Raw genomic sequence first — 27,974 nt, 5'->3', positions numbered from 1 at the left:
ACAGGGGCCATAGGGTACTGGTGTGGATTCCACCCCCTCTAAATTTTTATATTTTTTTGTATGTGAATCTCATTTGATTTTGTGGTTGAGAAGTGTAAAATGAACACTTTGTACTTTCCGTCAAAGGGAATGATCTAGATTCCCGTCAGCAAGGGGTTTACTAGGAGTTTCATTTATGATTTAACATGGCGAGAAAACGATACATTGTGAGACGTGAAGCTGGTCAGATTTTCAAAAATAATGAAATCTCTCTCTAGTGGATGTAGGCAATCTTGCATGACCACAATAAATTCCTTGCATCCATCGCCAACACACTAGTGTTAGCCTCACTAATTGCAAATTTTCAAAATCTTGTGGTAGAACAACAGATTCTTCTAATGGTTGGGGAAGCAAAACGTGGAAGGGGAAGAAATCACAGCAACCTGATTCCAAGTGTACGAGGGTTCTGTAAAAGCATCTGGTTTTAATCGAGATATATCCAAAGCAAGCATGTTCTCATCGACAGACAACCTCTCAGTAGTCAAGAAATTGAGGAAGCCCGGCAATGAAACTGCATCTTTACCATATATCCCTGCTTGCTGAGATGGTGAACCGTTGTGCTTCACCAAGATGAGCCAAGTCTCTCCCACATTAGCTGGCACATGATGAGCATCATATACTCGCAACTCAGCACGTATGTGCCGTTAAATTTTGCTCAAGGAGATCATGGTTTATACTATCAATCATCTTCATAATCCCACTCATTTATGTTAAAAAATAAATATAGAAAAGTTGTATTGTTGGTTTACCAGATTCAAGAAAATCTGCCAGAGACGACCAACGGCACAGAATGGAGAACAAATTTCCATCAATTAATCTCTCACAACCATGCAAGAAAATCAACCACAATCAAGGTTAACAACGCAACAGAACACATAGAAAACCACAAAGTATACAATGTGCTAGTATCTAAAACCTTCAGATATCTTTCTTTTACTAATAAATAACTGAAGCAAGCATAAGTATCAAAATGAAAGGAAAAAGAAGTAATTAGAGAACCTGCAAGCTCTCCTGGGCGCAGTGAGAAGAGTACCCCCAAAAAAAAACAGAGGGAGCTCCAACTCTAGCTGTCCATCCGGTCGCCGTTGGGAAGAATGAAAATTAAACTGAGTCAATTAACACACCTAACCATGTCAGCTACTCCTAACCCTTACTTGTTATGTACAAGGTATTGCCGTTTGGTTTTGTGGCGGGGCAGTTTTTTTTGTTGTCTATGGATGAGTAATTAATGAAGCTAGACCACCTGCTGATAATGTTACGGGGCACACATCAGTGCTGAGGATCTGCCCCATCAGTGCTGAGGATCTAGACAGTCGCTGATGTTGATGCTGACACGGATATAGATAGTGTCACAGGATGGTCCAAGTCCCCATCAAGATGACCACTACCACAAGGAACACCATCAGGCCCCTCGTCTACATCACCTCCACCTCTACTTGGTTCTATTTGGTCAACGATAGGATCTCTGTCGTTGGCTGAGCTTGACAGTGTCTGCTCCCTGATGCATCGCTCAGTGGCATCATGGAACAGCCTCATGATGCTACAAGAATCTGAAGCTGGTGATGTCTCATCTTCCCTCTCTGGCTGTATGTTCAGGTCAATCTGGCCTTTAAGAGGTGAAGAGAAGGGTCTTTTCCTGTCAGTTTCCTCATCAACAGTCTCAGTCACCAGCGGGTGCTTTGGGTTCGAACTGCTATTACTTGTGTTGCTACTCAGTGGTGGATCATCCTCTTGCTCTGGCTCCAAGGGCTGCTGAAGCTGCTGCTGTTTCTTGCGCACAGTTTCTGCTTCCTTTTCTGATTGTCGTTTTTCACGCCTCATCATGAGTGTACGGAATCGCCTCTTCACAGTAAGGCAGACATTGCACGTGCATGTCTGCTTGTGCTTAGGACCCTTCCCACTTGGAGGCTGGATGCAGACAATGCATGAACAGCCAGGCCGATGGCGAGGGTGTTTGGTGGTGGCTTGGGACGATGAAGGGAGGACCTCCCCCTCTCCGAGTATGGCAAGGTTTGCAAGTGTGTCGAGCCCTTCAGAAGCTTCAACAATTTCAGTCACCTGTTTGGCAGTTTTGGTTTTCTTGGGAACTGCAGCAGTCACACCCACAAGAAATTTTCACATTCTATTCTCCGTTATTTTGAAATCTGAGAATAAGAGAATACAGTACAACATGACATGACTACTAACAAGAGTACAGGATGTCAGGAACAATAAAACCACTACGATAAATAACCCGGAATAATACCACAAAGAGCAACCATGCTCCATGACAATGGAATTTAAGAATGGCATCCCACTCGGTGTAAGTTATTCATACCATTGTTCTTAGAGGACAAAAGATCTTCAAGCTGTTCTATAGTTAATTCTTGTGCTGATGAACATGATGACCTGCATCAACGAAGAGATACGGATATGTTAACAGCATGTCTCATAAAACCAGCTTGGGACACCGAGAAGAGAAGTCCATAAGATGGATCAACCAGATTAAACTATCAAGATCTGTCATTGCCCCAAAAAAAGGGGGGAGGGGAGGGGAGGGAAAACAAATGCGATTGGTAAGACCTATCAGCAGCTAAACTGATTGGGGCAAAATTTTAAAATAACTCATTGGACACATTTACCAACTTCCCAAACAACTACTTCATTCAAATGGGAGCAAATCATTGGGAATCATTACCAATAACATTACCAACTTAGCAAGGCAGGGAGTAGCTCGTCGCAGTTTATATATGGGTAATGAGAAGAATGCTCCTTTCTTCTACATAAATTTGAAGGTAACATTAATGGATTTTGCAAGAAGGGGAGAACAACTGTAGGTGCTAGTAATGGAGAAGCAGGCTATTCATAGCTGAGAAGTTGAACATACAAGTTCAGGGGAAGATTAAAATGCCTAGAGCTTGCTACTGGTTAGACCTTCACAGTATATGGTGCTTTGCATTGTGATGGGGCATTAGCCTATTTGGCAAAAGAGAAACGGGTGTGCCAATAATGGCTTTTGCAGGAAAAACAACTTATGATTGGTAGAAATGGAGCTGCAGGCTATTTCATAAGGGATTACAAATATGATGGCAAGAAGGCTTCCTGGATTTCTCTATAAGATCTGACTTAAAGCTAGCAATTGACTGGGAAAACACAAGAGCCTTGGAAAGTACAAACTTTATCAGCAGCTTGCAATCTCCCTTCATGATAATGGATTTGTGCAACCTGTGGAGGAAACATAACCAGCTACAGATATATGACAAATACTCAGCTCTCACATGCCCAAGTGGAGTAGGAACCTATGGATTTTCCAACAGGATTGAAGAAAATTATCCAGAAGGATGCATAGTCTGAAGTTTATTATAGGAAGTAAATGTAAGTGGGATTTCACAGATTGGGACTCAGGGTAACAGAGAATGCCCTCTTTTACTGGAATCTCCTTCCCTCAGTCAGAATTCTTATAAGTCTGCCTTTCTCTGACCTCCCTTTTTTTCTAACACAAACCACTTATCAGGAAGAAAGAGAGAGAGAGAGAGAGAGAGAGAGAGAGATGTAGAAGGTGCAAATGGCCATGTTCCAACTGCTGAATATGGAACTAGATCATACCTTTTAGGATCCCATGAATTTTTAGAACAGGTCCATTGCGATGGAAGCAGCTCATCAAATGGTAGTTTGCGCCACTTAGAACAGTCTTCACACTGAACCCATTTAAATTTTTCGCTGTCACAGATGAGATATAACATCAGGCATCACTTGGTGAGAGCTAATACAAAATAACCATTGATTGACTGTGTAGAAAAATAGCATTCAGTTTACCTTTTCAAATAATGAAATAACCACTTAATGATTCAAGTCAAACAAAGGCCTCAGAGAGAGGAGGAACCTTGGTACAAGGATTAAGATCGCTCTATTCTGACCAAATAGTCATGGGTTCTAGTTTGGAAACATCCTCTCTGCTAAAGCAGGAGCACGGCATGCGCACTATGAACTTCTTAGACCCTGAGTGATGGGAGCCTCATACACTACATTCACCCCTTTTAAAAGGTGATAGGACCCTGCAGATTCTAGTAGTGACCTTACAATACCCTGGTCCTCCCGGCTATACTTCGTCCCTCTACGTATCAGTTACTCAGTCCCCAAATTGAAGCATTAACAGTAAATCACAGAAAATAGTAATGGCCTTGCAATGAACATGTATGGATTCATGTCTATTCACTTATCAATTGGCAACTCCATTACAACACCAAAGACCCTTAACTTAATCTGCAACCATTTCTACTACTATCCCAAACCAGTGAACACTCCAGTAGAATAGCAAGGAACCTTACCCTAATCAGGCTAATCTGCAACTGCCCCAAACCCCAAACCAGTGAAACAACCCCACTTCACTCACCCAACGTCCTTCCCCTCCCTGCAAGCAAGGTTGCCCAAAAAGTCCGTTCATTCCCCCATTCTCTCTCCACCCCCCCCCCCCCAAACACCCAAAAAAAGGGGGGGAGCACCGGTTACATATATGGTGTAAGTTGAGAGACACCACAATACAAGGCTTTTCAATCCAAATGCATTCTTAACATAAAAAACTGTTGACAAAATATTTTTCATAAAGATGACATCCAATTGCAGAATAACATTTACGACATTCTAGAAATGCATTTCAGACCCAAGCATAAGTTTTAGGCAGTGTAGGACATGTCGATTGTGTTTGTGGAACATTTGGGAAAGACAACACGAAGAATGTAGCTATATAGTAGGAGCTCAAGAAAGTCTTGTCTCATGTCAACTCATAACTTGAGAAGGAATGATATTCATAAACAAGAAATCTGTGAAAGCATAGACGAGATTTACCCCACTTGATTGATTGGACAAAATGTTGGCTTTCCAAGTATTGGTGCTTCCTGTTTGAGACAATGTCATCCTCATTAGCCTCCACAGGTCAACACTTTCATTAATTAACATGGGAAAATAGGATTAGCATCAAGAGAGCATCAGTTTGTTGTAAGGACTACAACTCGCATAACTAATAGAGAATTACAGGAATAAACAACACACAAAACCACATAGAACATATTGCGTACAAAAATTCACCAATTGCTACTGCACTTCAATTACTCAGAATTACAGGCTATAAGAAATAAAATGACACACAAAAACCACACAGAACATATTATATATGAAAATTGCTACTGCAATTGCACTCCTAATGGGCAAGGTGTGTAGGACAGGAATATCTAACCGGGTGAAATACTGTGATATTCTTTTCACATCCGGGGCATCCCTATAACTTAGCAAACTTTCATTCCTAATGCGCAGGTTCATCATACATCAATAAAGTTATACATACAATGCCTATGATTTCTTCATCAAATTCCTAAACTACTCAAGCACCCAGCAAACCCTGCCTAGTTAAGAGTCATCTTTGAAGGAGAAGAAACCTTCATCAATTTTTATCAGTCCCCTTTCAATTCCTAGGCATTAATTAGTTACAAGTTCATAAAATATTGAAAGAATGGATATGCAGACAGAAACAGAAGACAAAATTAGTACATAAATAAGCCACTCAAAGTACATACCCCGTACTCCTCAAACTCATGGCCTTCAATCGTCACAGTATTAGGAGAATGATTGGGAGGTGGACGGAGCAGCCCTTGAGCCTCTTCCCATGTTATCTTGAGCTCTATTGAGTCCTCATTTTCAATGCGTAGTCGTTTACTCTTCGAGCCTAGAGTGCTGTTTTTCCTCTTAGTGGGAAGTGAAGCCTTGACTCCAGGTACTTCTTTTGCTATGTATCCTGACTTATCAACTTTGGACCAGAAACTAGGATCAGCTGAATTAACCTGGTGACCAGTGAGCAACTAGTTTATTTGGCATTAATTCTAGAGTAAGAAAGAGGGGGGGAGGACAAGTCAATAGAATGTTAGTAGGCTGAGTTTCTCAATGTTAACCTCTCCATTTTTCAGTATGCCATTCCCAGACTTCGGTGTTTGCATATCCTGTCAATAGAAAATAGAAATTGTAATCAAAAGTTAATTTATGCACAAGAACTGAAATTTTGTTGCACCAAGTTAAAACCATAGGCTCTAATGAGATTACAGTAGTAAGGTAATGAAATACAAGACTCAAGGTTTTTTGTATCCAGTGATATATGTACCATCTATCTGACAAAAAGGAGAGCCCTCATGGTGAACAAGCAATCTTATGCCAATAAAACCAGTGAAAGTATTGTCATACAAAATATAGAATTGTCTTTCCGTATGTCATCATTAAGGGTGGGCAACCAAACAATAGAAAAGGTACTAACCTTACGCATCGTACAACATTTCTCTTTCTTAGTAAACCAAATGGTTTTGGCCTTTTGGAAAGAAGTGTTGTAATAGAATTGCAAACTGACTGGTTGGTCAAGGACATTATATGAAGCCACACAGAAATTATGACTATGACACCAATCCCACTTTGGAGCATATACATTTGCAATTAACATGCTGCAATCTCTTAGGCCCCCATCTCATATGTGGAATGGAAATTTCAGCACAAGTAAATTCATGAATCTCAAATTTCATGCAAGTAATAGCAACAAGATGAACTCATGCTCCATCTGATTATGATCACATAAACATATCACTGCAATGAAGATTTTCATATAACAAACAAATGGATTATACAGCAAAAATTAAGAAGAAAGTGAACCATTTGCTTTTTTGCTTCTAACCAATCCTTCTGCTTTAGGAAGATATGACCATTCTAACATGGTTTTGTTTCTAGATCCTACAACATGCAAGCTGATTCAGTTGACTAAAAGTCTAAAAGAAGTAACATAAATGACCACCACAATTTTAACTACAGATACTACCAAGCATTTAACACCATCAAAGAAAATGCTGCAACATACACAAGTCATCAGTGGCATAAGCTTGACTCAAATACAAGCAGATACAAAAACGAAATCATAACAACTAGAGATTCCTTAGCATGTAAAACCACTAGAATTCTGAAAAAAGAAGATACACAGGAACTATCAGTTCCGCTCTGCCTACTATTATGTCTTCAAAAACAAATAAAGGAATGCCTCTCTATGAATCCGACCTGGTCAGAGGGTGGAACATTTGAAGCCTTTCTGAATCCCATAACCAGCTTTCCTTCTGGGTCAATCCGACTGAATGTTACTGAATAACAGAGCCAGCAATCAGATCCAATATTATCATTAGCAAGCACTATGCTCACAGAAAGCAAGGCTCAATACAGATACATAAAAATCAATTGAATCTCAGTAGCAACAGGATCAGGCTCACTAATACAGAAGAAAAAATAAGAATGAAATAGAGAAGATAGTTGAGGTGTTAAAACAGGTAATAACTTTGAAGCCACAGTTTCGCATGACTACCAACAAACATCATTCCGTACAAATAACAGAAGCAATGAATGTTGACAATACATCAATATTTGAAAGGCTAAGATGCAAAGAAATATTGAATTACAAGATGCATAAGCCATAGACCTCAGACTATGAGGCTAGAGCCTAACAATCCCTTATGTATTCAGAAGCAGAAAAATCAAGAAGAAATCATGAAAATGAATCAACCATAGAAAAAAGAGCTTGTTTTTCTTTTCTTTTCTTTTGGCAGTGGCCAGGGGGGGGGTGTTAAGTTGGATGGTTTAAAACTTGTTGAAGTTTGGGTTGTTACTGTTCACGTGAACAGTGTTATACCATTATTCCTTGTTTCCTTTTTAGATATGCTACTCTTTCTAATGTAGGAATTTTACTACACAAGTTTTGGTAGTTTCTAGAAAGCATAATTTCTATTAGTTAATAATTTATGAACTTTCCTTTTTCAATACTTTCTATTTTGGATAGATTTTAGGAGTTTGTTTTACTAGAAAATAATGTCCATAAATTGTACTTTTTATTTCCTTTTATAGAGGGCAAGATGGCTTGCTTCTCAAGTTGTAATCTAGACTATTGATATCTATAAATAAAAGGCTGTGATTCTAGGAGTACGAAGCTAGTATCGCAAGTTTATGTAATTCTTGTCAATTCTTCTTTTTCTTTCTTCTCAGTTCTTCTTGTTATTGCATTATTTTGGTAGATTAAAGTTTATTTTCTAACTTGGCATCAGAGCTTTTTTAATCAAAACAGTGTTATTCTCAAGTATTCTCTTCTGAAGTTCTCTTTCAGTGTTCCTCTCTTTGGTGCACAACCATCTACTGTTGTACTTATTTTAGTTAGTTCAAATGAATATATAAACTGATCTATTATATTACTTACCTCTAACTTATCTCATAACTTGATTGATTACTTTCATCTATTATTTTCTGCAGTTTTACATCCTTCAGCAGATCTGTTCTTCTCTACAAATACCTATTTGATTCTGTGTTGCAGAATTTTTCTGCTATTCTACTTCAAGTTTTGGTGTGCAATCACCTGCTGCTACAAATAATGTGCAACTTATATCAGGTTTGATTATGTAAACTAATCTCTTCTATCTATTATCTATACTTAGATTCTAGAACTTGGATCAGATTTAGAAATAACTACATCTTCTTTTAACTTTTCAGTTCTGCATTATGCATATATTTCTGCAGAATTTTATTTTGCCATATCATGATTTGGTTTAATGAGATGCATAGCTGGTTCAATCTTGGTCCAGTTTTGGCTCAAGTTTAATTGGTTTAGTCTTCATTAATAGTTGGTTCAATCTTTGTCAATTTATTTATATTTCTTACCTTCTATTAAAGTCTTATTCAATCTTTGGTTTGATTCTTATTATGTTCCTGATTGACATTATTCCCCCTGTCCTATCTTTAATTCCACATTCTATACCCTTATTTTTGCTAATTACACATCTCTCTTATACTATATTATAATTTTGCCATCAAGTGTTTTCCCTTTCAAGTCTTCCATTTATAAATCTAGTTCCTTTCATGTCAATCACTTCCTTATTTACAAATAGCCTCTTTAAAAAATCTGATTTATTACACAATTGCCATTAGGCTTATATATTTCATAGTAATTACCATAACCCCATGAAAAATTCTTGTTTATTACAATGTTACCATCATCCTAATCTAGCATGGGGAGAGTTTGGAAGTTGTTTCTTGAATTTAGAATCGCTAGACCAATGAAGATTATATATACCATAAAGGTTTCATTGGAAATTGTTGCTTGGGATATTTTTATATTGGATATTAGTTGTCCTTAATTGTCCACGTGTAATGCTGAGGAGGAGAATGGTATTGTATTCTATATCTACTCAAGGTGTGTTAAAGGATATTATTTGTGAAGATCTATGTCCCCAACTTCTGGCATTCTACAACAATATCATTACCTACTTTGCCTACCTACCATTACATATCTACTTGGTTTGTAGTAGCCTATATTACTTTTACATACCTAATTGTAGTTCGTAGTAACCTATACTACCTTTTACCTATCTGGTCTGCAGTAATATATACTGTCTTTTACCTATTTCTACTTGATTCGCAGTAACCTATAGTGTCTTTTACCTACCTACTTGGTTCAAAGTAACCAATATTGCTTTTTACCAACCCATACTTTACCTGCTACTTGCCTTTTTGAGAAGCATTTATATGGACATTAGAGTTGCAATTTGAAGATTTAGTGTGGATATTCCTCCCTACTACTGACATTATGTGGATGGTGTCTTTCATGCTGTTATACTTATGGACTTTATCCGTCTTCAATATCATGTGGATGGTGCACTTAATTCTGCTATACTTATGGACTTTGTTCGTCTTCAATATCGTCAATTGTTCTCTTTATTGAATGGATCGTTCAACATGAAGAGTTAAAGATTTTTTTAACTTGGTGTTGATTATCTCTAGGGTAAAGTTCTTTTAGTGTTTATCAACGTCTGCTATTGCTACACATTCAAGATTGGTGCTACCTTTCAAGTTTATTCTTATTGTGCAAGCTAAAGTTTTCTTTGTGCATACTCCAGCTTGAGAGGGAGTGTTGAAGTTTGGGTTGTTAATGTTTACGTGAACAGTAATGTGAACAGTGTTATGCTATTTTTCCTTGTTTCCTTATTAGATATGTTACTCTTTCTAATGTAGGAATTTTGCTACACAAGCTTTGGTAGTTTCTAGAAAGCATAATTTCTATTTTCTATTAGTTATTAATTTCTGAATTTTCCTTTCTCAGTACTTTCTATTTTGAACAGATTTTAGGAGTTAGTTTTATTAGAAAATTATGTCCATAAGTTGTACTTTTTATTTCATTTTTTAAAGGGCAAGATTGCTTGCTTCTCAAGTTGTAATCTAGATTATTGATATCTATAAATAAGAGGCTGCGATTCTAAGATTACTAAGCTAAAATCGCAAGTTTATGTAATTCCTATCAATTTCTCCTCTCAATTCTACTTGTTATTGCACTGTTTTGGTTGATTAAAGTTTATTTTCTAACACCAATCTTGAATCGTGTAGCAATAACTGACGTCGATAAACACTGAGAGAACTTCACCCAGGAGATAATCAACACCAACTTAAAACAAAAAACTTTAATTCTTCATATTGAAAGAACCATCTAATAATGAGAACAATTGATGATGTTGAAGACGAACTAAGTCCATAAGTATAGCAACATCAAAGGCATTATCCACATAATGCCGGTAGTAGGAAGAAATCTCCACACTGATTCTTCAGAAATGCAGCTTCAATGTTCATATAAGCACTTTTCAAGAAGGCAAGTAGTTCTTAAAGTGTGGGTAGGTAAAAGAAACTAAGGTAAAATATGGGTAGGTAAAAAACAGTATTGGTTACTGTGGACCAAGTAGGTAAGTAAAAGACAGCATATGTTACTCCAGACCAGATAGGTAAAAGGTAGTATAGGTTACTACGAACCATAATTAGGTAGGTAAAAAGTAATATAGGTTACTACAAACCAAGTAGATAGGTAATGGTAGGCAGGTAATGTAGGTAAAGATATTGTTGTAGAATATCATAAGTTGGGGACAAAGATCTTCACAAATAATATCCTTCAGCAAACCTTGAGTAGATAGAATACAATACCATTCTCCCCCTCAGCATTACACGTGGACAATTAATGACAACTAATATCCAATATAAAAATATCCCAAGCAACAATTTCCAATGAAACCTTTATGGTAGATATAATCTTCATTGGTCTAACAATTCTAAATCCAAGAAACAACTTACAAATTCTCCCCATGCTAGATTAGGATAATGGTAAAATTGTAATAAACCAGAATTTTTCAAGGGGTTATGGTAATTACTGGCAAATATATAAGCCCAATGGCAATTGTGTAATAAATCAAATTTTTTAAAGAGGTCATTTGTAAATAAGGAAGTGATGGACATGAAAAGAACTAGATTTATAAATGGAAGACTTGAAAGGGAAAACACTTGACGGCAAAATTATAATATAGTATAAGAGAGATGTGTAATTAAAGAAAACAAGGATATAGAATGTGGAATTAAATATATGACACGGGGAATAATGTCAATCAGAAACAGAACAAGAATCAAACCCAAAATTGAATAAGACTCTAATAGGAGGTAAGAAAAAGAAATAAACTGACAGAGACTGGACCAAACCAGCTATGAATGAAGACTAAACCAATTAAACTTGAGCCAAAACTGGACCAAGACTGAACCAGCTATGAATCTCACTAAACCAAATCATGATATGGCAAAATAAAGCTCTGCAGTATGTAGAAACAATCAGAAGAAGAAGAAAATCTGAATAAGGCAGAACTGAAAAGTGAAAAGAAGATGTAGCTATTTCTAAATTTGATCCAAGTTCTGGAATCTAAGTACAGATAATAGATAGAAGAGATCAGTTTACATAATCAAACCTGATCTAAGTAGCACATTATTTGTAGTAGCAGGTGATTGCACACCAAAACTTGAAGAAGGATAGCAGAAAAATTCTGCTACACAAAATCGAATACGTGTTTGCAGAGAAAAACATAATCAAACCTGATCTAAGTAGCACATTATTTGTAGTAGCAGGTGGTTGCACACCAAAACTTGAAGAAGAATAGCAGAAAAATTCTGCTACACAAAATCGACTACGTGATCTAAGAGAAAAACAGATCTGCAGAAGGATGTAAAACTACAGAAAATAATATATCAAAGTAATCAATCAAGTTATGGGATAAGCAAGAGGTAAGTAATAGAATAGATCAGTTTATACATTCATCTGATCTAACTATAAAATAAGTATTAGGTGGCTGTGCACCAAAGAGAGAACACTAAAAGAGAATTTCAGAAGAGAATATTTAAGAACAATATTGTTTTGATTAAAAAAGCTCTGATGCCATGTTAGAAAATAAATTTTAATCAACCAAAACAGTGCAATAACAAGAAGAAGTGAGAAGAAGAAACAAGAAGAATTGATAGGTTTTACATAAACTTGCGATTCTAGCTTAGAACTCCTAGAATCGCATCCTCTTATTTATAAAAAATCAATAGTCTAGATTACAACTTGAGAAGCAAACCATCTTGCCCTTTATAAAAGGAAATAAGGAGTACAATTTATGGACTCATGAATCTGTCCAAAATAGAAAGTATAGAAAAATGAAAGTTCTAAAAATAGAAACTAACATAAAATAAAAACTATGCTTTCTAGAAATTACCAAAACTTATGTAGCAAGATTCCTACACTAGAAATAGAAGTAGAGTTGTATATCTAAAAAGGAAACAATGAACAACGGTATAATACTGTCCACGAGAACAGTAAAACAGCCCAAAACTTGCGTATACTTCAACAAGAAGAAAGCCTTTAGTAAGATTGCATGACAACGTAGTTAGAGAAAACATAAAACGTTTTTAAATGCCAAATGATATTCAGATATTGAGTCATCTGCTTATATTGGTAACACAGTCATAGCTTCTAACAAAAAACAGATGATAACAAAGAACTTAAGAAATCATTACACTTGCCACCTAGTAGCTCAGCACTATCAGTGAATCCACTAAACACAAAATAGAATCTAAAAGTCTCTTTAATCAAAACCTCAAAGGAAGTGAATATCATAAGAATAATAAATGAGGCATTTCTAAGAAACTAAAGGGACATTGGAAAGTGATTATGTTTTCAGCTTTAATATAGTGAAGAGGACCCTATCTTCAATTAATGAAGCAAGCAGCCACTCCAACAATAAGATGTGCACCTCATCCTCTAATATATGATACCTAAGGCAAATCCTCTAGCCTCAAGCCCTTAAGGTGCCACCCTCACATGCCTTTTCAAGAAAAACCAATATTATAACAGTTCAACATGGATAATCTTGATGAGCACATATATGTGTGAAATCTTACAGCATAAACGCGTGATTTACTTAGAGTGAAGCTAGCTTCTTCTTCTTCTTTTTTCTTTTTTTTTTTTTTTTTTTTTTTTTTTTTTTTTTTTTTTTTGGGGGGGGGGGTCATGTTTGCAGATTTTAGGATATTTTGGAAGCTCAGAGAATATTTGGAATTTCAAGTATGAAACATACAATTTTACAATAGAGTCTAGTTTAATTTCTCAATGCGAAGAGAGCCCAATTCTAAGCATAACGGACAGGAAGTGGTTCAAGATACAATTCTAGGCCAAATCTAACCACTCCAAGGATATTTCCAGTATAAAAGGAAATTATTTACAACTAGGGGCTTAGGTTTCTTTTTTATTATAAGTGTGCACACAAGGCCCATAAAAGCAATCAAAAATTATTTTTCTGTCTCCAACTTTCTTTATTTTTTTTCCAAATCTCTCAAAATTGACCACTTCACTTCCACATTTTAAATTGAGTTTTTTTCAAGGCACCCCCTTAAGTGGGGGCTAAATTCTTGACTGCCCCCTTATATGCAAAAAATATCACGGCACCCCCCGATGGCATAATGCAATATATCAAGTTACCCCCATTAACGGTCAAAATGTTTAACCGTTAAGTTTGGATTGTAAAATGTCCAATATAGCCTTATTATTGTGAAAAGATGAAATTACCCTTTAACTCACCTAATTGACCCAACCCTAGTGGTGAAAGGAAAATCCCTTCACCCATCTTCTTCCTTCATCTCACAAAGAACCCACTACCGCCCCTCCCCCATTCCTCCATTTATTTTCCTTTCCAATCATTTTTAGATTATTTAAAAACTCCACGAATGAGAGATGAAATTCTCTACTCTCAAGACTCTCCTTCAAAACCTCACTGGAATTGTAACTCTAATCTTAACAATAGTTCAATTAGATTTGATCGAAGGAAACGAGTCTCAATGGGCTTTCAGGAGAAAGAATATAGAGAAAGTCTCTATCCACTATGTGAGATATCTACAGCAACACTAAATGCCAAAAACCTGAAAATAGGAGAAGTTAAGATTCTGAAAAGATGTGAGAAATTGAAGCCTTCAGAGACAGATGCGATGCAGAACCGATTGTCAAGGCGACTGACTATTAATTTTTCCGGATCATATTTCAAAACATCTCCTCTTCCAAGTTGCATTCCAATACCTATCAGGACCACTTCGACAAGGATTGTCAATGCTATAAGAACAAATTTGCAGCAAAATTTCTATCTGAGATCACACAGTATGCTTTGATTGCCACGATCACCACTAGGTAGAGACTCGTCAGATTCAAAAAAACAGTATCAGGGATCCCATCTCTGTGGGAATCAAGTGAGAGCGAAGAACACCAAACCTTGTTTGTCACTGCCTCTTCAAATCAAGTGAGATTCAAATTTCATGATCTTCATCCGTTTATCATCTATTTGTGTTTGTGGTTTCCAGGCACCTTTAGCTTTCTAATTCCCGAATCTGATTTGAACTTAAAATTCTCTCTCTATGTATCTCTGGGAATCAGGTGAGAGCAAAGAACCCCAAACCCTGTTTGTCACTCCCTCTTCTCTATAGAAAAGAACAAATTCTCTTCTCTTCTTATTTTAGTCAAAACTCTAATGAAGCTGCCTTGCCTTTAGTTAGTTTTTCTATTACTTTCTAGAGGTAAAACTCCTCACGGTATGCAGAATTGATGGCTGAAATTTCTGTCGAAGAGAAACATTGGTGGATTCAAGTTTGTTGGAAGTTGCAGGCAACGCCCTCTTCTCTGCAACAAAAACAAATTCTTCCCATCTTATTTTAGTCGAAACCCTAAAGAAGCTGCCTTGCCTTGCAGATTTTAGTCGAAACCCTAATATGCTAGAAAACCATAACGTGAAATAGATGGAGCCATGGAGGGTAGTTTGAAAGGAAGACGAAGGTTGAAGAAGATGAGGAGTCTGTTTTCTTGGCTATCCATCGAATTATAAGGTTGGTTGTCACCGGCTGGCAGGGGAGGGGTGATGGTTGCCGGCGATATGTGGGGTTTACAGCGGGGTATAGAAAGAAGATGGGTGAAGGGAGAATCCCTTCACCCACCTAGGGTTGGGTCACTTAAGTGAGTAAAAGGGTACTTTTGTCTTTACACAGTACCAGGGGTATACTAAACATTTCATGCCCAAACTTAACGGTCAAAACGCTTGACCATTAAGGGGGATAACTTGATATATTGCATTATGCCATGAAGGGGCACCATGATATTAAATGCATATAAGGGGGCAGTCAAGAATTTAGCCCCCATTTAAGGGGTCGCCTTGAAAAAAACTCTTTTAAAGTTCAAGTTTTTTCCTTTCCATTTTTATCACTAACATATTTTTATTTTTCATTCCTTTTTTTCCCCTCTCCTTCCCCATTTTTTCCCTTTTATTCTATTTCCTTATTCTCTCTCCTTGCCCTTTGGATTCCACACCTCACCTCTTCCTATGTTAGTTTTTATTTTTTATTTTATTTTGTCTTTATTATTATTATTTCATATATTTCTTTCCTTATTTGCACTCCTTTCACCAACCCCTATAAATACCCCCCTCAACCTTAAACCTAGGTTACATTCCTTCTTCTTATTTGCACTTCTTCTTCTTTTTCTTCTTCTTCTTCTTCTTCTTCTTCTTTTAAAGGCCTTCTCCTTCTTTCCATGCTTTATGCGTTCAAGTTTAAATTCATTTTTTAAGTTTCAAGTTTTCATTTAATGCAATTTGTTTTTTTAGTTATTCACGTTCTTTTGTTTAAGCAAGTGTAATTTTTAGTTTCATTCAATACAATTTCAAGCTTCAAGTTCAAGTTTATTGGAAGGATTTATTTTTCTCTAGGTCTAGCAATTATAGATTTACTCCAGGAATAGTTATTAGGGTCGGTTGAATTTCGAATCAATCAAGGCTTTCTTTTTTCTTTTTTTCTTTTTTTGGTTATTTAAGATTTCAAGAGTTCAAGTAAGTAGCCTTCTTTACAAGTCTTCTCTTCCCCCCCTCCATTCTCACTTTTGTATACCCTTTCTATTTTTAATTTAGGAATTTACTTTTCCACAATTTTTATCAATGTTTCCTTTCCCCCATAGGTCCTTGATCAAAGATGCCTACATTGTGCCTCTCTTTGATTAAGGTTCCCTTTTAATTTATTATTCAGTTATACCTTTCCCCAATTTTTTTTACACCCCTTCCTCCGATACTGTAAGCTTTAACAAAGGGTCCATGATCAAATGCATCTTAGTTGGCACTCTCCTTCCCTCAATCCTAACCTAATACTTGAATCACTTCCCTTTTATTTATTTGTTTAGTGTTCGTATCTATTATTCCTATCTTTATTTACCTATGCACTTTTTTTATTTTATATGATGAATGGGTATGTTATGTTTATTTGTATTTACAGTTCAAATCTCGTTAAATGCATATGTTAGAACCGTTAGTGTGTTTTTTTAGGGGGGTCTAGAACCGTTAGTTAATTAGTTAGTTACAAAATTTTAGATTTTCTCACTCTAACGTTACTTCAAGAGGATTAAAATCTAAGTGACACATCTCCCTGAGACCTGTTGGCTACACGATACCGTGCGGTTGTGCTTACTTTTAATCTCACAAACAAATCTCAACTACCAACCCAAAATAAAGGAGGGCCAAAAAATTAATAAAAATAAAATAAAATAAAAAAGGAAAATGCATAATTTCAGTTGATACCTGTGTCACCTGCTTGCAATTGCATTGACTGAATGCATGGTGTAACCCCTTCCAGTACGTACATCCTACTGTTATTATTGGGCCAGAAACGGAACTGGAATACCCATTCCCTGCCTCTTGCATCCTGGACTCTTAAAGGTAATCCTTCTGGTTGTGAAATTGAAGGAAAGTAAGCCTGTTACACATAAATTGTTTGCCAATAAATGCTGAGAAATTAGCATCTATAAGAAACTTTTTTTTTGGGGGTAAGAAGCATCTATAAGAAACTAAGAAGAGCAAATCAGGAACAGAGGTCAAAATATGCAAAAACTGAGAAATGCACGCAATGCAACATCAGCAACAGAGCAAATTGAAACAATAGAAACATTTGACAATTCATGTTTGACAGCTTGCACAAATGTTCCAGATTTACATGAATGTAAACACAGGACAATTGATGTACCGACAGAAAAAGAAAAGGCAAATAAACAAATCCTCTTTTCCAAACATCAGAATCAGAGGACCAGTTAAATATTCTAAAACAGGAATCCAATGAATTGTTGAAATGAAAGCACCCACATTTCAAAACTAACATTGGTGTGGCATGTTCTCCAAACTAAAGGAAAAACATTCTTAATATATAATGTGGAGAACTCAAAGAGCATAATATTGAGCACACTTACATTTGTATTGAACAAATTACTAGATACAATTAAAAGTCAATTTGAAAAAGCACATGCTCACCTCAGCACATTTTTTTGGGAGCACCAAACGCCCAATTCGTCCCGCATCACTGGCACTTAACATCTTCTCGAACAAAGGAGTGATGACAGAGTTTGAACTTCAATAAGGTCAAGGTGTATAATAAGCCGAATTTTTACACAACCCCAAAAGATAGGGACAGGATATCATACAAAGGCATTATAAAGCATCTACTTTAGCTTCCAGATAAAAAACATAAAACTACTGTACCAGTGTATCTGAAATCAAAATCAGAAAAAATATCATCATTGTATATCCCTATGCTGCAGCCCCACTTTTAAAAATTTACCCAACAAACATATATGTGAAAGTCAGCCAAGAAATCTTTTTTAAGTCAGAAGATCACATAAGAATAGAGGATACTCTCCCGAGATCTGTTGCAGTTCTTGATCAGTTATCCTTGGCCAGTATCGTGGAAGCAAATGATGTCTTCCCCTAGCATCCCCACGAGGTCTCCCATTGCGTCCTAGAGTTTCAGAAGTTGATTCCACTCCATTATGTGGACCAGCCAACAATGGCTTTGTGATAGTAGATGGATGCATTTGTCGCTGTGATTGAGATCCAAAAACCTTGGTAGGACCATTTGTCTCATTAGGTAAAGCATAAGGTAAAGCAAAACCAACTTGTGAAGAAGATGTATCATCCTTTGGAACAGACTGCACTGACATATTTACATTTTGAAGTGTGTCATAGTTTATTACTGCAGCAGGGCTGTTCCTACCAGGTTCAGCAATCACTCTCCTTGCCTCTACTGGTTCTTTATCTCCTGCAAAGCGGCGTGAGTGTTGCAAGCCATCCACGACAACTTCTTCCTTATGGAATGCATTTGATGCTGGTCCAGTGTTGATACCAGCATCCCCATTTGCAATTTTTTCTGAATGAGAAGTTTTCTGGTTGTTAGATGTTAACCTTTCAGCTTGATCTGCACTTTTCACCTTCTCCATGCCTGGTGCAGGCAGACGCTCTCCAGAAATAAGTTTATCAATTCCATTTGATCTGTCAATTTCGTAAGGCATCCTTAGATGTAATTCAGTCTGAGCCGTAGCAGCATTCCATAGATTCGGTGCTTGACGCCACTGAGTAGAAGCTGCACTTGGACCAGCAAATGGGTTCCAGTTTTTAGTGGAGAGATCTTTAAGTCTCTCAGGCAGAGGCAGATGCAGAAATAAAGGGGAAGGCCATACAGGGTTTGGTGCCTGAGACAGGGATACACAAAGGTTACAAACATAAAATGGGTTCTCTTTATGAAACAAGGGATGGTAGAAGAATTGTGGCATCTAGCAAAAGCAATATGAATAACTACCACTTTTCAAGCAGGAATTTTACAGTATGAAGAATCAACATGGATGAATATGTACATTAAGAAAACTACAAAGAGATAAGATGATCAATTACACAGAAAAACAGGTGATTAATTAATAAATAAGCATGACCCAAAATGGGTAAATACTAGTAATTCTGGGGGACCTTGATCACATACAGAATTACACACCGGGAACGACAAATATAAATATAAAAGTCTAAAATTGAAGTCTGGTTAGCAGAGAGCATGATGCAAGGTAACAGGAAACTGGTACACCATTCTGCTTTCAGCACAGGCATAGTAATAAAAAAGTGAGGAAACAGAAATAAATTTTAAAATATATATATGTGTGTGTGTGTGTGTATGTGTACAACTTTTTTTTTAACATTAGACCTGTCCAATTATGCCACAAACAAGTCACCCTGGAACAGATAAATAAAGAAGCTAGCTCCTACATGTCATTAAACAATGTTACGCTTTGTAAAGCTATACTTTGAAGCCAGCTAGTTTGACACAAGAGAATGACGATGTCAAGTTATTACAACAGATCCACATGCAACTCTCTGAAGGCCTCTTTGCTTCTTTTTTGGCCTTTCTTTTTGGGTTTTGTGTGTGTTGGGGGGTGTTTGAGATGTGGAACTCCATCAAAGAATAAAAATTTTGATCTTGCAAATAGCGGCCTGTGATGTTGCTCAGAATTCCGTACAGATTCTTGGAGCAAATTAATGGCAGAAACCACAACTAAAATTCCAATATCAATAGGAAAAATATAATCTGTTCTAGGAGATTTTCTATATTTATAGAATAAAGTGCAGAAGCCCATAGTCTAGTGAGGCAATCATGGTTCAAGAACTCACGAGATATGATGTCGCTTTTTCAGCCAAGCAAGACGAGATGAGTGACAAGACGGAAAATTTACCAAATCTCACCAAGATCTCACTCATATCTGGGTCATATCTCGTGTATCTCAGTCATATCTTAGATTATCTCAATAATATCTCGACTCTTTTGGTTATATCTTGGATATATCTCGGTCAAATCTCAGCAAAATCTAGCCAATATCTCAAATATCTTGGTGAGATCTCAATTCATCTCGGAATTTTATTGTAATTTATGCCTATCATGTCATATGAACATTGATGACGAACATGCATAATGCATGTAGAGTTTTGAACACTAACATATTTATAAATGTTAAGTATATGATGTGTATAATAGGTTTTAGAAGTGTGTATCTTGCAGGGGTTTTAAACTTGGGGTTGAAAGGGATCATACATAGTTGTTTTTCATCAATATAATGCCACTACTATGTTTGGAAAGCCTAAAATAAGCTTAACAGCAAGTCTTAGCCCCAAAAGACTCTTATAAGTCACCAAGTTGGTCCATCAAGTTGGGAAGGAAAATTCCCCAACTCGCTGAGATGTCAACTTTTTGGCCAAGCAAGATGGCTGAGAGTGAGTTCTCAAACCATGGACGCAGTAATTATGCACTTTATGGTTATATATAAATCGTCGAAATAAATAAATAGAATATAAATGAAATCCAATGATACAATCTAGAATGGGAAGAAAACCCCAGTTTTGATATTTTATGGACCCCACCAAATCAACAGTAAAACCAAGTTGTAAACATTCCAAGATCTAACGAGTACTAGGTAGAAAGAAGAAGAAAGAGAGATTGAGGGAGAAGAAGAGAGAATAATTGGAGAACAAGGCCCACCGTACCAACAAGCACATATTTATAACAAACTAAAAATACGATTACAAAAGAAAACTCAAATATAACTCTTAACAGTTACCTAATTAAGCCTCAAGCTTAAAAGGAAACTCACTTAGACTATGAAACTAATGACCATAGACCCAATAAGGAAACCACCGACACCAAAAACCCAAACCAATAAGGAAACCACGATAGGGTAATCCACTATCGTGTTACATCATAGTATCTCTAATACTCCCCCTCAAGCTGGAGTATACACAAAGAAAACTCTAACTTGGACAGATAAGAATAAACTTGACAAACAGCACCAATCTTGAACTGTGTAGCATTCAAACACACCAACAAGCTCAATCAGCACCCCAATCCATGTCTTCACAGCAACCAACAAGAACAAACGCCTAGCATCCTTCCAATAAAGGTCTCAAAATGCACCATACAATGGCAATAGAGAAGTCCATGAAAAAGAGCACTGAACAGATGCAAAAATTCCACCAAATGTAGCACCCAACGGCTACATAAAAGTCCATAAAATTGTAGCTCCAATACATGCACAAAAAAGAGTTGCATGAAAGTGCAGCTCCCATAGCTACACAAAAAACTCCATAAGAGTGTACCTCCAATAACTACACAAAAACCTATCCCAAGGAAGGCACTCCAATCAAACTCACTCATGGATTCATTAAAATCTAGAAAAAGTTTCTTGTAGTCAACATCTTCAATCTCCCCCTCATGTGTATCCACATGACCAAAAGCAACTAATAATCACCTCAAATGACGAATATCTCGACAAATTTCATAACAAAAGATCCCGTAAATAAAATCCCCAATGTCTTCAATCATCCTCACACAATAAATAGAATCCCAAACAGATGTGATGTCCACCAAAGTAACGGAAAAATAGTATATCAGAATTTTTCACTAGGTTATTGGTAATTGGTAAATAAAAGAAAAGAAGGGCAAATCAGTAAATATCACATAACTGAAACAAAAATGGCACAAATGTAATTAGAGAAATCCCCAAAAGGAAGCACAAACAAAAGCCAAAGAGTAAACTTTGAAGCCTAAATTAAGAAAACACTATGGGAACCAATCCTAATTAAGTCTAGGAATCAGGAAACCAAAATCAAGAAGAGACCCAGAAAATGAAACAGTATTTGAACTAGAATTGAACCCAAAACTCAACCAAATTAACCAAACGAACCAGCAGTTTTAAAACAAACTGCAACGCCAACTCTTCAAAGACAAAGTCGAGAAGGCACCACCATGTGGCCAAAGGAACTGTTGAAGCAGGCAACGCCATGGACAAAAGAAATCGTCCAAGAACACAGATCAAGAAATCGATTGATCAAGAGCAAAAGAACAAGAATACAGAAATCGACTGATCAAGAAGTCGATTGATCAAGAATAAAGACCAATAACCCAGAAGTCAGATCAAGAATGCACCAACCAACAATCTCTTTCTTCTTTGATGGACTCTTGAGTATTGCAGCCTCCGTCAGAATCCTTCAATTCTAACATCAAGGGAAATAATCTAACCATTCAAAAAGTGCAAAAGAAACAAAATGCAGTGATACCCGCGGCTATATACAAACACACATATGAAGAACCACCAAATAGAGGACAAGACCTTGCATTGCAGAACAAGAGACCCTAGAAAGGAGAATAATAGGCATATACAGAAACAAGCCTCTGGAGGTTTCACGCGGAAATTAGGAATTCTGAAATCAGCGAATGCTACTTTCTTTCTCTGTCTTTCTCTCCTCTTCTGCATTCGGTTTTTTTTTCTTTTTTCTTTTTCTTTTGGGTCACCCGCCCCCGAAGGGCCTGGGCGCCTCGCAGCAGGGTCAAAAACGGCCAGCGGTTCATGTCTACAAGCATTCCAGCGTTAACCTCAAACCTGAACCAGTGTCACCGTTCTCATCGGCTTCGTTCTCATCGGCTTCTCTCTCTCTCTCTCTCTCTCTCTCTCTCTCTCTCTCTCTCTCTCTCTCTCTCTCTCTCTCTTCTTCTTTTTTCCTTTTTTCTCTTTTCCGTTCTCACCAAAGAAACCAGACAAAAAATGAAAATAAATCTTTATGGGAACTCTAGTTCATCTTTTTCATTAAACTAGAGTCCCATTCTTCAAACTGAAAACCTAAACGACTCTCAGATTGGCAATAGATTATGGCTCCGCTACCATGTAAACAATCCCAAGATCTATAACAAGTACTAGGTAGAGAGAAGAAGAAAGAGAGATTGAGGGAGAAGAAGAGAGAATAATTGGAGAACAAACTAGGGCAATAGAATCTGCCTTCCATCATACCACAGCAAGCACATATTTATAACAAACTAAAAATAGGATTACAAAAGGAAACTCAATTTTAACTCTTAACACTCACCTAATTAAGCCTAAAGCTTGATAGGAAAGTCGATTAGCCTAGGACACTAATGACCATAGACCCAAGAAGGAAACTACTAACACCAAAGGCTCGAACTAATAAGGACACCACAATAGGGTACTCCCCTTATCATGTTACATCATAGTATCTTTCATTATTTCTAACAAAAGTATTTAAGGGGATTACAAAAGGAAACTCAATTTTAACTCTTAACACTCACCTAATTAAGCCTAAAGCTTGATAGGAAAGTCGATTAGACTAGGACACTAATGACCATAGACCCAAGAAGGAAACTACTAACACCAAAGGCTCGAACTAATAAGGACACCACAATAGGGTACTCCCCTTATCATGTTACATCATAGTATCTTTCATTATTTCTAACAAAAGTATTTAAGGGGAATGGCAGTTTCAAAATAACGGGAATCTTAAAGGGATTCATTAATATACCATCCTTTTCCATTAATCTCTTTTTCCCCTTTTGTTGTCTTGAGTGAATCATTTCCCAATTAAAAAGTAACAGAAAGGGAAATGTGTAGATTGTTTGTCACTTTCTTTCTCTTCCTTCCCTCCCCTTCATATTCTTCCTTATACATACAAAGGTAATCAGGTTTCAGGTCTACCATGTCTAGTTATAATTTGAATCCAGCAGGTTGCACGCTAATGGATGGTTTCAATGGGTTCTTCAAAGAAAGAAGAGCAGGTTGCACGCTAATGGATGGTTTCAATGGGTTCTTCAAAGAAAGAAGATAATGACCAATGCTGAATCTGAGTTGGCTCATTGAGCTCAGAGTGAGGCCACCCACACAACATACAACTCAACAATCAAAAGGAATGGCAAAATTTTAAACAAATTAAAAAAAGTCGCAAGGGAAATGACATGGCCATATAACCAAATGGGAGAGGGACACCTGATCAACCAAAGGCAAGGCTAAAAGGGGAACTACAAATTACTAAGTGGGGATAAACTTGGAAGGAAAGTTAATCAAAGAATAGGGTGGGATAAATGGAAAAGAGAAACAATTGTGGAAATATTATAAAAAAATTAAAAATAAATAAATAAAGGAGAAGAAGAAGAAGAAAATGAGAAGAGGGAGATAGGAATTAGCATCATCAACCTCGGTAACAGAACCAGAAGCTGAAGAACTACAACCTCAACAAGGAGAACTCGATTCAAGAGCTCCAATCAGATTGAAAGGTAGAGGCTTTGAATCGTGACTCAATTTCATTGAGAAAGCTAAGGCACAAGCAACAAAACATCCCTCTTATGCCCTGACAACGGTAATGATTACTGAAACCTATTGACTCGAAAAGCCAAAGATAAGTTGATTGCACGTTCCAATCTCACAACAAATAATACTTTAGGAAACGAAACTCCAGGCATTGGCCGATTTAAGTTAAGGTTCATTCCACCCAGACTACAGTTGGGGAGAGATGTAAGACTGAGGTCTGAACCAATGTCACAAGGGATGTTGAACTGTTAATCACAGGAACATAGATAAAGAATGACAAGGGAAACTAAATCACTGAGAAGCAAGGGTAATATAGAAAGATCGCACAACTTAGGAGAGCTTCACACCACAAAAATTCAACTTTCAATTCATTCTCGAAATCTGAATTCTAATGACGTGGTACATGTACATCACTAAAAGAACTATTCTAGTTTGGAAACTCAATATAATTAGGAATCTAAATCCTAGTAGCCACCTCCTACCTAACCTACCCAAAATAACAGAATGCATGTTAAACCCAAAACATAAATACTTGCAAACGAGAACCCCGTCACATTGTCTAGCACCTGCATGGCTGCATCAGAGTGGAAAGCAATAAGAGCATGTGCAAGAGCATTTCACTCTATGGAATTTTTTAAGTTTACTAGGAGCTGAGCTGTAATTTTGCATGAACCACATGGCCTTCTTTTCCCTAGATTAAATAAGTCTTACAATATCCTGCTAAACTCCATTGCTGAAATTGCAATAAACCCTTTCTTGGACTTATCTGGGCTGGTTTTGACAGGAGCTTGGCAATCTGGCCCTCATTCAATTGAGGCTACATCACCAACAACCAAATTGGACCTGTTTCATTTCCATTTGGATTCCCAAACGGGTTTGACCTAGTCCAAGAAATTGCTACTGCACCAACAATAATGCATACAATAGTTAAAAATTTAATGGTCCATGTTTAGCTGGATCCAGATATTCCATTATTCTTAGGCTCAATCTGAAACAATCATTTATGGTCCCAAAGCAACGAGCCAAGGAGAGCTGTTAGAATTTGCAAGGCAAAAGCTCTTGTATGCTTTCACATAAAAATACTCGAAATAGATGCATTAATGACAATACGGTGTTAGAATTTGCAAGGCAAGAACTCTTGTATGCTTCCACATAAAAATACTCAAAATAGATGCATTAATGACAATACTCCCTCATGAAAATTTCATTAATAATTTATAATAAAACAATGAGGCAAGGTAAGAAACAAAATATATCTTCTCATAGTAACTGAACTAAAATTTAATGGTAGCAACACATACAACAGGGGGGAAGGAACAAAATAATGAATTCTCACCAAATGGGTGTCTCAAAAAAACACATACAGAGAGAGTTCTCACCACAACGAAATTTTTATTAGCACATGCCATGCACTCAACTCCTCCATCATCCAGTAGGACAAAAGCATGAAATGAAACGATACATCCACAGTGGACCGGCTGCAATTCAGAGCATTAATGATCATTATATCCTTGAGAAAAGACCGTAAGTTGGGATATCTAATTAAACATTTATGTTCAACCTTTCAAAGCACTCATATGCATATTACCAAAGGCCAGACAGAAAAATGTGAAAACCAGATGCTGAATTTTCAACTAACCTTCCCACAAGATTCACAGTTCCTCCAGCCATCAGCATCAGAATGAAAAGTTTCACAATATCTCCCCTCCTCATATGCAGAACTGAAGTAACAAAAAACTATCACCACAAAAGAAGAATATGCATATAAAAGAAACAACGAAGATATTTTTTTCTTGACACCATCAATTAAGCATCAGAACAAGTACAGGGGCAACCTCTAGGTATCATCCCTCTTTTTTTTGGAGGGCGCGGGGGTCGGGGTGGGAAACATATATAGAGAGAGAGACAAATGCGGTGTCAGCCATCTTTTAAGATAGAAATCGTTGAACCTTCTGAACAACAAAACAACACTATAAGATGGATAATAGATGCATATCTAAGTTACCTGGACACTTTGACATTGGTCATGTATCCCTCTGAGATATTTCAACATATAAAATTCATTTTCATGCCTCATTCTTTCCGTTTATAGATAACATTGATCTAACTCTATCAAAGTGCACTAGCACGTATTAGAAACTGAAGCAAGTCAACTTCAGATATCAAAGAACAAAAAAAATGTCCGCACCCAAAGAGAGCAGCTTTATACATGCACAGCAGTTGTAAAAATAATTAATGATGAACCGGTTAAAACATTATGAGAGTAACTCCGAAGTGAGCTTGAACAAAACATAATATCATACCAAATTAGAAACCTGTTCGAAATAAGAATCTGATCAATGCCATGCATGCATATAGAAGCAGCTTCGATTAATATGAGAGAATGCCAAAAAGAATGCATGGAAAAAATAATTATCTCATGTTTCCTGTTACTGTCTAAAGACAGAAAGCGAGGATAAGCGACAGTTGAACCGGTAACCAATCATAAGGAGTTGATAAAATTGATAATCACAGTTAGGAGAAGCTAGACACGCCTCCGGAGAGAAAATAAGGAGACCATTCAAAAAACACGCGCCGCATTAGTCACCAGAAAAAACAAAATCCATGTATCCCAAACATAAAGCTTGGAAGGCTCTAGCGGTCGAACAGAGTAATCGAACGATTGATCGTACCATTCTAAAGAGCTTCCCTTTCTCAGGGGAAACAACAGCACCAAATTAAGTAAGAAGAGTTCCCACACAGGATGAAAAAGTCAGGAAAATAACCATTGTCGAACAACACGAACACCCGAAAATTCACGCGGCTCCCCTTCCCCTCCCTTCCCTTCCCCCGCCGTAGGGTGCTGTACCACACGTTAACTCGAGAACATGAAACAAAGACTTTAAGCCATTCCATACAAGAACAAAGCTCGCAGCTTTGAATAAAGCTCGAACAGAGAGAGAAACGAAGGCTTTAGCGTCCAAAAAAAGTTCAATAAACTCAAAAGCAAAAGCAAAAGCATTAAACAACAACGAAACCTCCTAACCACCAAAATTACACCTCGAACATATATTACAAGTTCACAAAAACCGATCCACCAACTCGAAATCACTTAAAATTAGAACACAACAGAAGTCCAACAACGAAAACCTTCTAAACGATGAGAAGTTATTCCACACCATCTTCCGAAGAGAAAGAGTAACAACTACACAAACACAAGATATAGATTTCTTACGCGCATCGATCGCAGAGTTCAGCAAGCTCTCCATTTCGAAGACGCCATCCTTTCCGAAACCGCTCTGTTTTGGCTTCCTTACAGCTCGGATTAAAACAACCGCTACTCACAGAAGTAGACGACGACATCGAAGCTCTCAAAAACTTTTTCAACACGAACCGAGAGACAGAAAAAAGCGAAAAAGAAGAGACAATGCGAAGAATGAAAACCCTAGAGAAGTACTAGAAAAGGAGAGGATGAGAAGATTGTCGTTCCGCGATCAGTAATCATAGTGAGATTAGAGAGAGTTTTCGACACCAACAGAGAGAGAGGGAGAGAGGGGTTTTGCCGTTTTGTAAAGAGAAATAAATAGTGAGGGCACAATGAGAAATAAAA

The 27,974-nt window shown here is 37.1% G+C and overlaps 1 protein-coding gene across 1 annotated transcript; it reads right to left on the bottom strand.

Annotated features, from left to right (window-relative positions):
- Positions 1 to 69: 69 nt before the first annotated feature.
- LOC149004536 (B3 domain-containing protein Os07g0563300-like) lies at positions 70 to 27,933 on the bottom strand. The gene is made up of 13 exons (XM_089169545.1): positions 27,600 to 27,933; positions 26,025 to 26,106; positions 25,765 to 25,863; positions 18,117 to 18,949; positions 17,736 to 17,832; positions 17,013 to 17,187; positions 7,099 to 7,178; positions 5,961 to 6,008; positions 5,589 to 5,852; positions 4,864 to 4,913; positions 3,625 to 3,738; positions 2,357 to 2,427; positions 70 to 2,126 (listed from the first exon to the last, which is right to left on the bottom strand). The coding sequence occupies exons 1-13, from the start codon at positions 27,725 to 27,727 to the stop codon at positions 1,345 to 1,347; spliced, it is 2,823 nt and encodes a 940-aa protein (XP_089025671.1). The 5' UTR covers positions 27,728 to 27,933; the 3' UTR covers positions 70 to 1,344.
- Positions 27,934 to 27,974: the final 41 nt, after the last annotated feature.

The sequence above is a fragment of the Hakea prostrata genome, chromosome 9 (genome assembly GCF_041222555.1).
Source record: "Hakea prostrata isolate BN-2017 chromosome 9, UWA_Hpros_2, whole genome shotgun sequence".
In the NCBI taxonomy this organism is placed as follows: Eukaryota; Viridiplantae; Streptophyta; class Magnoliopsida; order Proteales; family Proteaceae; genus Hakea; species Hakea prostrata.
The sequence above is the reverse complement of the archived record's forward strand: the minus strand, read 5'-3'. Positions and strand labels throughout refer to the sequence as shown.